We start from the raw sequence: 13,858 nt of genomic DNA, 5'->3' as shown, positions 1-13,858 counted from the left end.
TATTTTTTATGAATATCTCCGATTTCACAGTTATCTTGCGGTTTCCTTATCACAAAATGATTTTCATTGTGTTATTCAACTCAGCCATTTCTGTTTGAACCACAGACAAGAGTACATTGAAGAGTTACTTAATTCGCTTGTATTTTATTAAATTTTTGGAAATTCAGCGGATTTCCTTGGAAAACCAGTTTTCCCGCCTTCCGGGTATCCATCTGCCGACTGCAGCGCTGTTTCGTACACGATTTTCTGCAGCAAAAAGCAAAAGTCACATGTGACAAGTGAAATTACAAAAGAAAAATACTGCTGCGACTTTTCTCTGGTGTTTTTCGCGATTTTCCGCAATTTTCCAGGCGAATCGCAGCGCCAGAGTGCGTGAAAAGTATAGGAACGGTGTTTAAGAAGTGATTGGGTGGAATTGACGGGCTTTTCGGCGCTGTATTATGTCCTACGAGACAGTTGGCCAGGATTCCCGTGATCTCAGAGTGACCCTCGTGCGACGCATTCAAGACTAGGCTGCCCGCGATGCTCCTGCTCATCGCTGTGAGTCTCCTGGCAACGCTGGGCCGGAGCCTGGCGTCTGCGGGTGAGGATCTGGCCGGTGGCTTTGATACCAGCTCTCCGCTGGTGTTGGACAGCCTTCTGGAGGAAACTCTCCCGGAAGCGTCCAGCCACCTAGTAGCACTGCCCAAGGCACTGGACTTTGGAGACCAGAGTCTGGGCAGTCCGCAGACGCGTGTGGTGACGCTGGTGAACAGCAACAGCAACCGCAGTGTCTTCCTGGACGCCATCGTGGCCACGGCAGACGCGGAAGCGAGCGTCTTCTTCACGAGCTTCGTGGATAAGGTGATTCCGCCGCTGAGCAATACCTCCTTCAGCGTGATCTTCCTACCCAAGCGCCACGGTCCTGTGGAGACGCACCTCCTCATCCACACCACCTTCGGACTGCTGCGCTTTCCCGTCCGCGGCCGCGGGATTGAATGCCCTTATCGACTGGTGCCACTGGTGGGAATTAAGGCGCCCTTCAACGCCACCATCTCGCCCGAGATCCACCTGTTCAATCCGCACGACAAGCCCATCCAGATCGTGGAGATCTTCTCCAGCGGCGGGCACTTCCAACTCGAGCTGCCCAGCGGCGGTAACGAGGGGCCACAGGTCAGTGAGATAAAATGCAGCATAGTCGCGGGTCAAGGTCAGGGCCAGCATGTCTATAACTGTGCTTGTTTCGCAGGTTCTCTGGGAGATCCCGCCTCTCTGCTCGAAGCCCATCATCCGCGTGCGTTTCGTGGGCGTGTCGCCGGGCAACTACACCGCGTACGTGCGCATTAAAATCCAGGGTCAGGACGCGCAGCTGGCCGAGAAGGTGCTGGTAGTTCCAATCGAGGTGGAGATTAGCCGCGAGCGGGGCCTCTATTCGCCCCTCAGCCTGTTAAATCTGGGCCTGCACGGTTCCACGGATCGCGTCTCCGTGTTTCGCGTGAACCTCACGCATTCGGGCGCAGACAGTGGTGTTCGGGTCACAGGACTGCGGGGCGACAATGAGATTACCAATCGAAGCCTCTCGCTGCAGATTGACGAGGACGCGCGACAGCGATGGCTGATTGTGGAAGTGAACTGGGCGAAAGTCTGGTCGCCGTACTTGATGGGCAACATAGTGATATCAAGTGAAGTGGATGGGGAGCCACAGCTGCCCTATCACATGCCGGTGTTTGGGCTGTTGCTGAACGGGTCTGCCCAGCACGCGGGCAACATAACGATTCTGCTGAGCAACAAGAAGCAGCTGGCAAAGACGCACGGCTTCACGTTCACGAACAAGTTTGCAGTGCCACTTATGGTGACAAATGTGAGCGTGGCAGATGAGGTGGGGATGCACCACCTACGACTGATGGACTTTGACGAGGTGCTCCTGGCTCCTGACGAGTCCCTGACGCTCTTTCGGGTGCAGTTTGTCAATTACACGCAGCCCATCGCGAGAAATTACTCAGTCGTGACGGAGATTCGCATCACGACCAATGCCACTGTGTACACAATTCCCGTGTACGCCTTCACGGGCTTTTTGCGGCGCGTGGTGCCTGTGTACGAGGGGCCCAACATGCCGCAGGGCGATGAGGGTGCGCTGGACTTCGGCACGGTGCCTGTGAGCACGAGCTTTGACTCCAACATTGCGTTCATCAATGAGAATCCCGTGACTGTGGCTATAAAGGGATGGACGGGAAAGCTCACCAGTTCCGCCTCATATAGCATCATCTTACTGGGTTGCTCAGACGGTCCGGCCTTGGCCAATCTCGTGATCTGTTCGGAGCTGGAGCCACGACAGTGGATGGTATTCCAGATCACAGTGAAGAGCTATGGCGTTGGCAACTACACTGGCCAACTCATCGTCAACACAGACTTTGAGGAGATTGTAACGCCCATCCACATGATAGCTGAAATGGGCGGACTGGCGCTTGACCAGGAGTTGCTGCACTTCAAGGATTGTTTTCCGGTAAGCATCTCACATCTGTCGCAATTCCTTTTAGGCATTGGTAGATATATGATTTCGCAGGAATTGAATTTCTATTGTCACTTTAAGTTGAATTGGATTGCACCGCTTAGTCGTGATGGCCAAAATACTGATTTGTTCAAATTGAATAATGATTGCATAATAAGATAGTGTGAAATGAAGTCGTGACAAACTAATTAATGGATGTTTACTTTGTATCTATGCAGGAGAAGATCTGCTCACTGAATCTGAGCGCACATTCGACGTTCATGAAGCCAATGCAAGTGGAGGCAATCAGCGTGATCGATGGCATCATAAACTACGAGTATGCCACGGATGAAGATGTGTTGCCAGAGATTCCGCCTAATATCATCACGAATATTGGGCGGCTGTACTTTGATCCGAAAGGACTGTGCGGAGAGTATTGCTACACTGGTAGCCAAGTGAGCAACAAGATTCACCCGAAGAAGTCCAGTTCTTTGGTCAACTATTCGCACTACACTAAACTGGACAAGGACGTGTTGTCCTTTCGCATAAAGTCCTTCCACAAGATGCGTTCATCCATTCAGAGCATCCCCTTCAAGCTGTCCACCAGTCAGATCAAGAGATATGACTTTGTGGCGAGCGTGAACTTTGTCTGGCCGCGCCTCGTGACTGAACATGTGGAATTCCTGTCCACTCAAGTGGGTCAGGGCATGGCGAAGTTTATCACGATTGACAATCCGTCGGACCAACTCCTTATCACGCAGTACTTTCTGCATGATACTCAAGTTCACGGGCAGGATGTGGAGTTGCCGCCGGAGGTAATCACGCCGTGCTCTACATGTGTGCTGGCCAAGGAGAAACTCTTCGCCTTCCACTCGTTCTTCTCCACATCGTCAACGTTGGAGAATTACTTCGACCATATCCCGCCGCGTGGTAGCAGCAAAGTGGCTATTAGGTTCCAATCACCGCGGGCAGGCACCTTCTCCACGCTGCTCTTCATCCGCAACAACCTCACCATTCTCGAGGCGGTGTGGCTGACAGCGAAGGCGGTGGTGCCACAACTGAAATTTGGCAACCGGAGGCCAGGATCCCAAACACCGCTGCTGTTTGAACTCACGGACAAGCATTTCAAGGTGTGCGCAGATGCAATGGCAGAGCGCGAGAGACTGGAGAAGGAGGGCAAATTCACCGACGATGTCCCTCGAGCGATCATCACAATGAAGAGGAGTTTCACAGCGCGTAACAGTGGCGAAGTGCCCATCACCATCAATGCCATGAAGATAGACTCGGAACTGTGTGAAGGATATGGATTTAAGGTGAGTCACTTCACTTGTTGAGCATGTAAAAGAGACTGAAATTGTGCCTCTTTCAGGTGTTGAACTGCTCAGCATTCGAGTTGGCTCCCAATGCTTCTCGGAAGATTGAAATTGCCTTCTCGCCTGACTTCATTCTCTCGCGGATAACTAGACCACTGATTCTGGAGACTAGCGCTGGGTATCCGGTGAATTACACCCTCTTAAGTACCATTCCGGCTGACGTGGTGACCATGTGCCATCGCGCACTGCTTCGGCCAAGGTGGGAGGCAACCATGAAGAGGGGCACCATGGCGGTGTCGTGCCTGGTACTGATAGGAATTATGGTGTTCGGCTATATCGAGTCCCGAAGACTGATGAAGGCTCATATAGTGGAGAATATGCGTGACAAGGGACCTGTTCTTCCAGCCCTTGACCTGCGGAAGATCACGAGATCCAGTGACGAGCCTTCTCAACCAGTAGTATCTCCTCCTGCTCAGCCTCAGGCCACAAAGAGCTCGAGCTTTTTGGGTTTGGGGACAAAGAAGAAGCTGGGCAAAAAGATAGTGATTGGAGAGGTGAATCCACTGAGCTTTAGTCCTAAGTTCGATCTGAACAAGCAAGTGGAAGCATCCGTGAAGGTGGATTCTGTGAAGACTGAACCGACTCCCAAAACTGAGAAAGTAGTGGAGAATAGAAAATCCCATCCGCTCTCAGAGGTGACGGAATCTGTGAAACCACCAAAATCTCTCTCGCCCAATGCTTCAGTCAGAACAGAGGTGAAACCTTCGCCTAAAAGGTCTCTGACGCCGCCTAGTCCGCAGCAACCTGTTCGTGAAGTCATCAGCAAGGCATCTGTATCGCCAGAACCGGAAAAGAGACCAGCAACGCCTCCGCCAGCACCAAAAACTTTGGAAGTGACGCCACCGGCTGTGAGGAAACATGTGAAACAAGTGGTGAAGAAGACCAAGAGTCTGCCGGTGGCGAATGTGGAGACTTCATCGGTTCTTGCGCCATCTCCGAGTCCTCAGCCAAAACCAGCGGAAGCGAAAGCGCCTACACCTAAACTTGCAGTCAAGGAGCCAGAGAGACAGTCTACGCCAGTTATCGCGGAACGTCCTCCCTCGTCTCCGAGTCCTGACGTGACCTACGAGGTGCAGAATGGATCACAAACTGAAATCATTCGGGTAAGATTGTTTGAAAAGGTGAACTGTGATAGTGAATAAAATTGTTGAATTGCTCATTTTCAGCCCAAGAGGTATGGAAAGACTCCTGGACGAGAGAGACGATCGCGATTGACGAAGAGGAATGGACTAACAAAGCCACAATTCAAGCCATCGACGACATCTTTCACTTCACCAATGGAAAACTCACCGGAAGCGCCAGCTTCGAGTGTGTGGGATGAGAATAAGGCCTCCTTCAGCTATGTGGTAGCGCAGAAACCGCCAAGTCCTGAGGTTGTGTCCACTGAGAAGATTGGCATGGATTTCGGTGTGTTTGCACAACCTCCAGCACCGGTTGAATTGCCCAGGACTGATTCTGCGATGAATGGCGTGAGCACACCGGTGTGGAAGGTGAATGAATTGGGCCCCATTGGGACGAAGAAGAGTCCTCGGTCGTCCAATACATCGTGGGTGGATGTGGAGCCGATGCGGAAGCCACTGGGTCAGGACAATTTCAACCTAGAGACGCTGACTTCATTGCAGGACAATAGTAACTCTTTCTACTCGGGGTCGACGACTGTCTTGGAGACGTATCTGAAAGAGAAGCTGCAGTACGCGAGGGAGAAGCAGAAGGCGACCAATTTGAATCTCCAGCATAGTCAGGACAAGGCGGAGGAGCTGAATGGTGGCGAGTGGAATTCACAGAGTCTGTGGACGAATGGATTTGAGCAGCCGCGCTGGCAGCAGAGCCCCATTCGACGTCCGCCGCCTGGTCTGGACTTTCTGCAGCGCAACAATAATCAGTCGCTCTTCATGAACGGTATTGGTGGCAATGATGAGAATTACAACTCGATGCCCGCGTACGAGCTATTCAGCTCGCCATGGGAGCACGAGATGGCGTCCAATCTTTGGCAGAATTCTGGTCAGAAATACCCGAAGAAGCAACAGTAGATGTGTGACCCCTCAGAGGCAGATTTCCCGATTCCTCATGAATTCCCTGAACTACCCCATAGATTCCCCCTACATTTCCCCTGGTGTTTTACAGCTCCCGGGCAGCCTGGGAGCGCCCCCTTTTACGGTGTTGAACGGTGAAGAGTGGCTAAAGTGAAATCTATCCTCGAGGTTGTATTTGATGTGAAAATATGAAATAATCATTACAATTTAAATGTAATACATGGATTATGCTGACGAACACTCACAATTTGAACATTACTGAATATATGAAATCATAAGAGCAAGCATGAGATGATTTTTTCTGCGCTACGTCGCTTAAAGATTGACGCGACTTTTAAAATCCTTCCTTCTATTGCCTATTCGATCTGTTCATTAATCATGCATTCCTCAGCTTGAAAAAGTGAGGAAATCCGCTGAAGATCCAATGTTTAGGCATGCTTATTTTTGGCTCGATGCCCATTGAATGTGTTCGGAAGACGAGATTCTCTCAACGAGTCTGAATTGCCTCGACGATGGACGTATTTAATTCAGTTCGTTTCTCGCTCTGGCCAGTCGCGAATATTATTTTTAGGCCCATTTTGCGCCAGTGACTTTTCCACCCTGGTGCAAAGATGGAAGATTTTGATCCCGGTTACACGAAAAAGTGCAGCACAATCACAGTTTTCTCCCTGGAACGCGGATTCTTTCGGGAGTTCCATGAGAGTGTGCGAGAATCTTGCGGAGAAGAGTGGATTGAGTGTGATTTTGCGAAGACCGAAGGTGGAAAAGCAAAATTGAAGAAACTGCTGGATGACGATGCGAGTGCGGGCCCGATTCTGGGCACACTGGAGCACGTGACGCCCATTTTCAAGGAGAAGGACTTCTCTCAAGCGCTGAAGAAGCGTTTTGAGGGCGACAGGAAGTTATTAGAGAGTAATTTCCAAGCCGCTAGAATTCTCTTCAGTCAGGCTATAATTAAGGCGCCTTATGGAGATTCGGAGAATGAACGGAAGTTCCTTGCTGAGACGCTGTGGAAGCGTTCAGAAGCTCTCATTGGACTGGAGGAGGGCGAGAAGGCGCTCCAGGACATGAAGTATGCCACAGAAATGGGATTGCAAGTGAAGCAATCTCCTGAGTACTTCTGGAGGATGGCCAAATGCTACATACGTGAGTAGTACATAGTCAAAAGTGAATTCTCATATGTAAAATGTGTACAATTAATAATCTTCTCAGAGACTAAGGACTTCAAGAAGGCCAGAGTATCGCTGGCACTGGCGGAAAAACTCATGGGAAGTGATCAAATTATACAGGAGAAAGTAACAAAAGACAAGGAAGAATTAGAAATGCTGCAAAATTTGAAAACTCTCCAGAAGAAGGACATTCTGGATGACTTGAGTGGCAAGAAATCTGGTCAGACTCTCAATGGTCCCTCTGATAAGTTAGAAATCGCCTCTAGTCCATCGAAGGGAAACTTCTTTGCAGCATCAAAGAACATCAATCCAGGAGAGGATGTAATCTGTGAAATTCCCGCTGCCTCATGCTTGCTGCCTGAATTCTTCGGCAGTCACTGTTTGAATTGCCAGCAACGTCTGGTAGCACCCATAAGTTGTCCTGATTGCTGCTCCGTCGCATTTTGCTCGCAAGAGTGCCAAAAGATTGCCTGTTCGTCGTATCATCGCTTCGAGTGTCGCTTTCTGGATCTTCTCATTGGATCTGGGATGTCAATCCTCAGCTTCATCGCTCTCAGATTGATCACTCAATCTGGATCGTATGAGAAAGCCGTGGAGAATGTCCAGAGTCTCCTCGACAGTTTCTGCAGACACAGCGAGATGCGTTCTGGAGATGATTATCTCCAGCGCTGCCTCATGTCCATCTTCTTGATGAGAATTCTGCAAAAGAGTGGCTTCTTTGGCCGAAGGACTACTGAAAGCGTCGAACCCACGCCCAAGGAACTCCACGTAACGGAACTGATCCTCAAACTCCTCGAAGGATTGCAATTTAATGCCCATGAAATCTACGAGACTCTCTTGGGTGCCCAGCATGCAGTTATCGGATCAAAGATTATTTACATTGGCGTTGGGATTTACCGAAAAGCCTCTCTCTTCAACCATGACTGCTTTCCTGCCGTGGCGAGATATTTCTCAGGCAACCGTCTTATCCTCACTGCCCTGAGGCCCATCCCAACCGGCAGTCCAGTGACTGAAAACTATGGGCCCGTGTTCACTAAGCAGGATACCCGGCAGAGACAGAGAAATCTCAGATCTCGCTACTGGTTCCACTGTGATTGCCTCTGTTGTCAAGAGAATTGGCCGAAGCTTGAGGATCTAACCAATAAATCCCGAATTCGTTGTTCCAGCTTCCAGTGTGCCAAAGTTTTTCCCTTCCCGGATCATCCTGAGCGAAAAATTAAGTGTCCTCAATGCAAATCTCACGTATCTCTGCTGGACAACGTGGTGAAGCTGAAGGAGGCAGAAGATCTGTACAGAAAGGCAGCGGAAGCGATGGATGTAAGTTGAATTTTATATCAAACGTTGACCAGAACAATTATGACATTCTTTGAAAACTCCTTTTCCAGCGAAATGAGATCTCATCGGCTATTGATCTTTTCGAAGAGGGTATCCAGACCTTCTTCTCAGTGGCTCTACCTCCTCACAAAGATACCCACGTGGCTATGGAGTCCCTGAGAGTTTGTTATGCATTGCTTGGAAACACTTTCATGAAGTAAAATTTCTTATGAAAACAATAAATAAAGACTTATGAGTGTGAAAAGTTCGATCATGGAATCATTTTCCTCTGAATCTTCAATAGTTTTATTTTCTTCTGTACTTTCCTTGCTGAAAGAGATAATGTACAATATTTTGTAGAATATTTTTTTCTCAAATTCACTCAATAATTTTTTGTGATCCGTTAAAACAGCATTTTGAAGTCAAGTACCTTCACGTGCCGTTGACGCCGAATCGGCGCTGGTAGTCAAAGAACGCCGTGGGAAGGAAAATAACATTGGTCCACAATTCTCCGTTTTTCGCAAATTTTCTTCGCTTTTTCCTTTCATTTTCCATAGCAGAAGACTCAAAGGTAAGTCCCTAAATTGTTCTATGCGCTGAGATGAGTGCGAAGAGTGATAATGTCTGTGATATCTCAGGAAATAATGGCAGCGTTGCTGGACGGAGTATTTGAGGGTGAACTTCAGAAGAAAGTCGCCACTTCGCGGATCCTGGTTGTGGGGGCGGGCGGAGTGGGTTGTGAAGTGCTTAAAAATCTCGTGATGTGCGCCTTCCAGAACATTGAGATTGTAAGTACGCCTCTTCAAGATCTTGTGGGGATCGACTAAGTAAGAGTGAGGTTATGTATTTTCCGGCAGATTGATCTGGACACAATTGAGGTGAGCAACCTGAACCGGCAGTTCCTGTTCCATCGAGAGCATGTGGGGAAGTCGAAGGCGCAGGTGGCGAGAGAAAGTGCACTGGCATTCAATCCTGACACGAATATTGTGGCTCATCATGACAGTATTACTGAGTAAGGAATTATTGGAATTCTCCGATATCCATCTTCTAATTTGAGTCTCCTGTTGCAGCACAAAGTTCGGCGTGACTTACTTTCAGGGTTTTGATGTGGTGCTGAATGCCCTGGACAATCGTGTGGCGAGGAACCATGTGAATAGGATGTGCCTGACAGCAAAGGTTCCTCTTATCGAGACAGGCACTTCAGGGTACAATGGTCAGGTGGAGCTGATTCAGAAGGGTGTCACGCCATGCTACGAGTGCACACCGAAAGCAAAAGAGAAGACATTTCCGGGCTGCACGATTAGAAACACGCCCTCAGAGTTGATTCACTGCATCGTGTGGGCGAAGCATCTCTTCAATCAACTCTTCGGTGAAGACAATGCGGATGAGGATGTGTCGCCAGACACTGCGGATCCCGAGGCGGCTGGAGATGCGGGCCAGGAGGCACTGGAGACACAGAGCAATAATGTGGGCAACGTGGAGAGGCAGAGCACGCGTGCCTGGGCGCAGAGCATTGATTACGATAGCGAGAAGCTCTTCAACAAACTTTTCCATGACGATATCAAGTATCTCCTGAGCATGGCGAATCTCTGGAAGAAGCGCACACCACCGGAACCACTCAAATTCGGCGTGGGAACGGCCACGGGTTCTCAGACTGAGGATTATGAGGGAATGGCGCGCGATCAGAAGGTGTGGAATCTGGAGAAGAGCACTCAGGTGTTCAGTGAGAGTGTCTCGGCACTCAGGAGTGCCCTCAAGGCTCTTCCTAGCGGTGACACTCTCGTCTGGGACAAGGATGATGCAGATGCAATGGATTTTGTTACTTCATGCGCCTGCATTAGGGCCACAATCTTCCACATCGCCACGAAGAATCGATTCGAAGTGAAGAGCATGGCGGGTAATATTATCCCCGCAATCGCTACGACGAACGCAATTGCGGCTGGAATGGCAGTACTGCATCTGCTGAAAGTCCTCAAGGGTCAAATTGAGTCCTGTCAGTCCGTGTACATGCGACTCCGACCGAATCCGCAGAACCAGATCATCGTCCGAGAGAAATGTAAGTATTTCCTTGTAGTTTGTTTGAAATTGTAATATTAATGCTTCATCAATTTGCAGTTCTGGCCAAGCCGAATCCCGAGTGCGCCGTGTGTTCCGTGAAGCCACAGATTGTGGTGCGCGTGAATGTGACTGCGATGCTTGTGGGCGATTTCCGAAAGAGCGTTCTTCTGGAGAAACTGGGCACGAAGACGCCTGACGTGATTCTGGATGGCAAGGGCGCTATCGTGATTAGTTCAGAGGAGGGCGAAGAGGATCTCAATGATGCGAAATTGCTGCAAGAGATGGGAATTGTGGATGGGTGCATCCTGAAGGTGGACGATTTTCAGGATAACAATCAAATCACTCTGGTGATAGTCAACGATGAGAAGCAAGATGCCAAGTCTTTCGAAGTCACCATTGACGCTGGAGCGGAAAAGAAAATACCTGAAGAGGAGGAGGAGAAGGAGATTTCTCGAGAGGAACCAGAGGAGGAGGAGCCGGCGGCCAAGAAGCCCAGGATGGAGGACAGTGAGCCGGGCAGCAGCAAACAACCAGTGGAAGACGACGACAGTGATCTGGAGATTATAGAGTCAGATGATGAAGTTCCAGCCCCGACCACCAGTACCGCCGGGACAAAAAGAAAGTCTGGTCTGGAGAAAGAGGAGGAGCCGACGGAGAAGAAGCAGAGAGTAATTGAGACCTTCTCAGTCGATGATGATGATGACGATGTGGTCTGGGTGGATTAGAAGCGATGCAGTCTTGCTATTTATCTTCAATGTCATACATTCAACTATATTTTCAATTATATTTCAATAAAATGATGAGAAGAGAAAAAAATCTGGGAATTTGAACATGTGGAGCCCGCGAAACTTAACCTTACTTTTCTGTTTGTATACAAGATTAATCGGTGAGCTTGATCGTGGGTGTTTTTCTTGAAAATTCGAGTAAAATCGGTGAAAATGCCTGTGGATTATCGCAGAAACAATGGACCAGAGTCCTCGGTATCTTACCATCTCAACACCAGCACGTATTTGCAATCTTATGAGGAGAAATTGAAGATAGTGCTTCAAGAGGATTCGCGGAAGGATGGAAGGAAACTGACGGATTCCCGAAAGATCTGTAAGAATTTCACGCGTCCCTACAAGTATTGTTCTGATCAATTGTCTCTCTTGTAGTCATCAAAAGTGGCATTGTAGGGAAGGCGAAAGGAGCAGCATATATAGAATTGGGAGCAACAAAAGTTATCGTGTCAGTCTTTGATCCTAGAGAGATTCCCAAGCAGAGCAAGTACTCCATTCATGGCGAGCTCTTTTGTGACTTCAAGTATTCCCCTTTCGCTTGTCTCCACCGGAAGTCTCAGCAGACAGACAATGAAGAGAAGAGTCTCGCCCAGGCACTGAAGAGAGCTTTGGAGCCGGCAATTTGTCGTCATGAATTCCCGAATTTTCAAGTGGACATCTTCGCTAATGTGTTGGAGGATGACGGATCAGCCCTGGCAGCTGCTATCACAGCTTCCGGCCTGGCTGTAGCGGATGCAGGAATTCCCATGTTTGACATTCTGACGGCAACGAACGCTGGAATCATAGGAAATCAGATTCTTCTGGATCCCACGCGTCAAGAGGAGGAACTCTGTCTGTCTACATGCAGTCCGAATGATCATGGCATCATTACAGTGGCCAGGATGTCTACACATGAGCAAATTTCCGAGATTTGGCAATCCGGATGCATTCAAATGAAAACTCTTCAGGAAGCCATTGATTGCCTTGTGGAGGCCAATAGAAGTGTCGCTCCCATCATTCAACAAACCCTCATTGAGCGTGTTACAAAGTTTATTGAAAAAAAGCCTGATTCTTCTTAATCCTCATGTTTGTCTGGCTCTGGAACAGCGCCGCATGGTTGCAGCATCCTCTCCATAAGATTAAATCTCACTCGGGCCTTGGACTCATTCTCCGCGATGGCAAAGTAGCTCAGCAGATCGTAGTGACCCATATAGCTGGCCAGAGAATCTCCTGGAAGACAGAAAGTCCATGAAATCAACAGGATTTGAGGTTTGGTTGAAAAACTCTACTTACGGTGTTGATTCGTGAGCCACTCATATTTTGTGGTGTCACTGTGACCCGTGCCGATGTACTTGCTCTGCAGATGCTCAAGTTGACTGTGGATGTTGTATCTATCTCCCATTTTTGGTCAGATTCCAAAGATTCACGGAAAACGTCCTCTTGTTTACTAACAAGCGAGTTTCTCAAAAATCCCGGTAGGGTCGCTACAACCGATTTCTCGCGGATAAATGGTTATGTTGACGGAAGAAATGTGATTTTTCTGGGCAGGACAACATACTAAAAATGTATAATTTAGCCAGTGTCTCATCTTGTTCTGCAAGAATCTTGTCCAGTGCATTATCGAGATTCACCATAGGTGTGAACCGAAGAGCATGTAGTCTTCAGAATGTCGCTGATGATCCGGAGACAGAGCGTATGCTGAAAGTGTTGCGGCTGGAGGTGGATGTTTTCCGGCAAGAGGGGCGGAAGGCACCTGACCCAGAACTATTAAAGGAGGAACACTGGAATCACTTGTTGACGCTGAAGACCAAGAATTCAAGGCAAAAGTACTACGCATATCTTTGGCAAATTCAGATGAAGAGAGAGTCCGCCAAGAAGAAGCATGAAACTGCGAAGGCAGAAACGCTCGTCCGGCGTGCTGAAAAGCTGGAGATTGCCAAGACGGAGGAGCACATTGTTTATGGTCTAAACTGGACCACTATGTTCCTCAGGATTTACGACAGTACGATAAATTTATGGCTGAACAATCGACTTACCAGAGCGATGCAATTCGCGCCCAAAGTGGTGATTGATTGCTCTTATGAGGAGTATATGAGCAGATCAGAGGCATCCAACTGTGGCAAGCAGTTAATGTTGGCTTTTGCGGAAAACAGATTGGCTACGGAACCTTTTGATCTGCACTTTTGCAGCGTTGACTTGAATGCCGTTGGAGGAAATACGTTGAAGAAATTCATCCCAACACTCTTGGATCCAGACTTCCCCATCAATGTGCACACGGAGAGTCACCTAGACTTGTTTCCGAAAGAGAGACTGGTGTACTTGACGCCTCACTGTCGCCAGGAATTGACTGCCTACAATCCAGATGACATTTACATCATCGGCGCCATGGTAGACAAGAAAAATACTGATCCTTTATCCCTAGCCAAGGCAAAGCGTCAGGGATTGCGAATGGCCAAGTTACCACTTGATCGATATCTTCAGTGGACCGCAGGCAGTGGCAAATCCCTGACCATCAACCAGATGATCAGCATTTTGCTCATCCAGAAAGAGACTTCGAACTGGCAAAAGTCCCTCGAAGTAGTTCCACGTCGAAAACTAACAGTGTATCCAGAGAAAAAACGCGATTGGCTGGAAAATCGGATGGAAACGTTCAAATACAGGCCTAGATATTGAACAGATTCCACTT

The 13,858-nt window shown here is 48.7% G+C and overlaps 6 protein-coding genes across 6 annotated transcripts; 5 read left to right on the top strand and 1 right to left on the bottom strand.

Annotated features, from left to right (window-relative positions):
• Positions 1 to 108: 108 nt before the first annotated feature.
• Positions 109 to 6,158, top strand: LOC132264133 (transmembrane protein 131 homolog). Its single transcript, XM_059764225.1, has 5 exons — positions 109 to 1,152; positions 1,229 to 2,482; positions 2,707 to 3,780; positions 3,837 to 4,943; positions 5,007 to 6,158. Exons 1-5 carry the CDS (start codon positions 523 to 525, stop codon positions 5,868 to 5,870), a joined length of 4,929 nt encoding a protein of 1,642 aa, XP_059620208.1. The 5' UTR covers positions 109 to 522; the 3' UTR covers positions 5,871 to 6,158.
• Positions 6,159 to 6,246: 88 nt separating this feature from the next.
• LOC132264037 (SET and MYND domain-containing protein 4) lies at positions 6,247 to 8,635 on the top strand. Its single transcript, XM_059764088.1, has 3 exons — positions 6,247 to 7,019; positions 7,086 to 8,359; positions 8,428 to 8,635. The coding sequence occupies exons 1-3, from the start codon at positions 6,485 to 6,487 to the stop codon at positions 8,575 to 8,577; spliced, it is 1,959 nt and encodes a 652-aa protein (XP_059620071.1). The 5' UTR covers positions 6,247 to 6,484; the 3' UTR covers positions 8,578 to 8,635.
• A 179-nt stretch (positions 8,636 to 8,814) lies between these two features.
• Positions 8,815 to 11,246, top strand: LOC132264373 (SUMO-activating enzyme subunit 2). The gene is made up of 5 exons (XM_059764562.1): positions 8,815 to 8,927; positions 8,995 to 9,144; positions 9,214 to 9,368; positions 9,427 to 10,412; positions 10,472 to 11,246. Exons 2-5 carry the CDS (start codon positions 9,001 to 9,003, stop codon positions 11,137 to 11,139), a joined length of 1,953 nt encoding a protein of 650 aa, XP_059620545.1. The 5' UTR covers positions 8,815 to 8,927; positions 8,995 to 9,000; the 3' UTR covers positions 11,140 to 11,246.
• A 4-nt stretch (positions 11,247 to 11,250) lies between these two features.
• LOC132264375 (exosome complex component MTR3-like) lies at positions 11,251 to 12,251 on the top strand. Its single transcript, XM_059764564.1, has 2 exons — positions 11,251 to 11,512; positions 11,569 to 12,251. Exons 1-2 carry the CDS (start codon positions 11,353 to 11,355, stop codon positions 12,249 to 12,251), a joined length of 843 nt encoding a protein of 280 aa, XP_059620547.1. The 5' UTR covers positions 11,251 to 11,352.
• On the bottom strand, positions 12,248 to 12,576 carry LOC132264376 (splicing factor 3B subunit 5). The gene is made up of 2 exons (XM_059764565.1): positions 12,466 to 12,576; positions 12,248 to 12,402 (listed from the first exon to the last, which is right to left on the bottom strand). Exons 1-2 carry the CDS (start codon positions 12,572 to 12,574, stop codon positions 12,248 to 12,250), a joined length of 264 nt encoding a protein of 87 aa, XP_059620548.1. The 5' UTR covers positions 12,575 to 12,576.
• A 48-nt stretch (positions 12,577 to 12,624) lies between these two features.
• LOC132264374 (mitochondrial ribonuclease P protein 1 homolog) lies at positions 12,625 to 13,845 on the top strand. Its single transcript, XM_059764563.1, has one exon. The coding sequence runs from the start codon at positions 12,736 to 12,738 to the stop codon at positions 13,843 to 13,845; it is 1,110 nt and encodes a 369-aa protein (XP_059620546.1). The 5' UTR covers positions 12,625 to 12,735.
• The last annotated feature ends 13 nt before the right edge of the window (positions 13,846 to 13,858 follow it).

Source organism: Phlebotomus argentipes, unplaced genomic scaffold, assembly GCF_947086385.1.
Source record: "Phlebotomus argentipes unplaced genomic scaffold, Phlebotomus argentipes genome assembly contig_32, whole genome shotgun sequence".
Classification (NCBI taxonomy): domain Eukaryota; kingdom Metazoa; phylum Arthropoda; class Insecta; order Diptera; family Psychodidae; genus Phlebotomus; species Phlebotomus argentipes.
This window is presented reverse-complemented; position numbering and strand designations above follow the sequence as displayed.

What these genes read in the sequence shown, in the direction of transcription:
- LOC132264133 (XM_059764225.1), top strand. Translation starts at nt 523, where the DNA reads ATGCTCCTGCTCATCGCTGTGAGTCTCCTGGCAACGCTGGGCCGGAGC. An exon ending in ACTTCAAGGATTGTTTTCCG is followed by an intron (nt 2,483 to 2,706) that starts GTAAGCATCTCA and finishes GTATCTATGCAG; the next exon opens with GAGAAGATCTGCTCACTGAA. An exon ending in CACAAACTGAAATCATTCGG is followed by an intron (nt 4,944 to 5,006) that starts GTAAGATTGTTT and finishes GCTCATTTTCAG; the next exon opens with CCCAAGAGGTATGGAAAGAC.
- LOC132264037 (XM_059764088.1), top strand. Translation starts at nt 6,485, where the DNA reads ATGGAAGATTTTGATCCCGGTTACACGAAAAAGTGCAGCACAATCACA. An exon ending in GATGGCCAAATGCTACATAC is followed by an intron (nt 7,020 to 7,085) that starts GTGAGTAGTACA and finishes TAATCTTCTCAG; the next exon opens with AGACTAAGGACTTCAAGAAG. An exon ending in AGGCAGCGGAAGCGATGGAT is followed by an intron (nt 8,360 to 8,427) that starts GTAAGTTGAATT and finishes CTCCTTTTCCAG; the next exon opens with CGAAATGAGATCTCATCGGC.
- LOC132264373 (XM_059764562.1), top strand. Translation starts at nt 9,001, where the DNA reads ATGGCAGCGTTGCTGGACGGAGTATTTGAGGGTGAACTTCAGAAGAAA. An exon ending in CCTTCCAGAACATTGAGATT is followed by an intron (nt 9,145 to 9,213) that starts GTAAGTACGCCT and finishes ATTTTCCGGCAG; the next exon opens with ATTGATCTGGACACAATTGA. An exon ending in GATCATCGTCCGAGAGAAAT is followed by an intron (nt 10,413 to 10,471) that starts GTAAGTATTTCC and finishes ATCAATTTGCAG; the next exon opens with TTCTGGCCAAGCCGAATCCC.
- LOC132264375 (XM_059764564.1), top strand. Translation starts at nt 11,353, where the DNA reads ATGCCTGTGGATTATCGCAGAAACAATGGACCAGAGTCCTCGGTATCT. An exon ending in GACGGATTCCCGAAAGATCT is followed by an intron (nt 11,513 to 11,568) that starts GTAAGAATTTCA and finishes TCTCTCTTGTAG; the next exon opens with TCATCAAAAGTGGCATTGTA.
- LOC132264376 (XM_059764565.1), bottom strand. Translation starts at nt 12,574, where the DNA reads ATGGGAGATAGATACAACATCCACAGTCAACTTGAGCATCTGCAGAGC. An exon ending in GTGGCTCACGAATCAACACC is followed by an intron (nt 12,403 to 12,465) that starts GTAAGTAGAGTT and finishes TCTGTCTTCCAG; the next exon opens with GAGATTCTCTGGCCAGCTAT.
- LOC132264374 (XM_059764563.1), top strand. Translation starts at nt 12,736, where the DNA reads ATGTATAATTTAGCCAGTGTCTCATCTTGTTCTGCAAGAATCTTGTCC.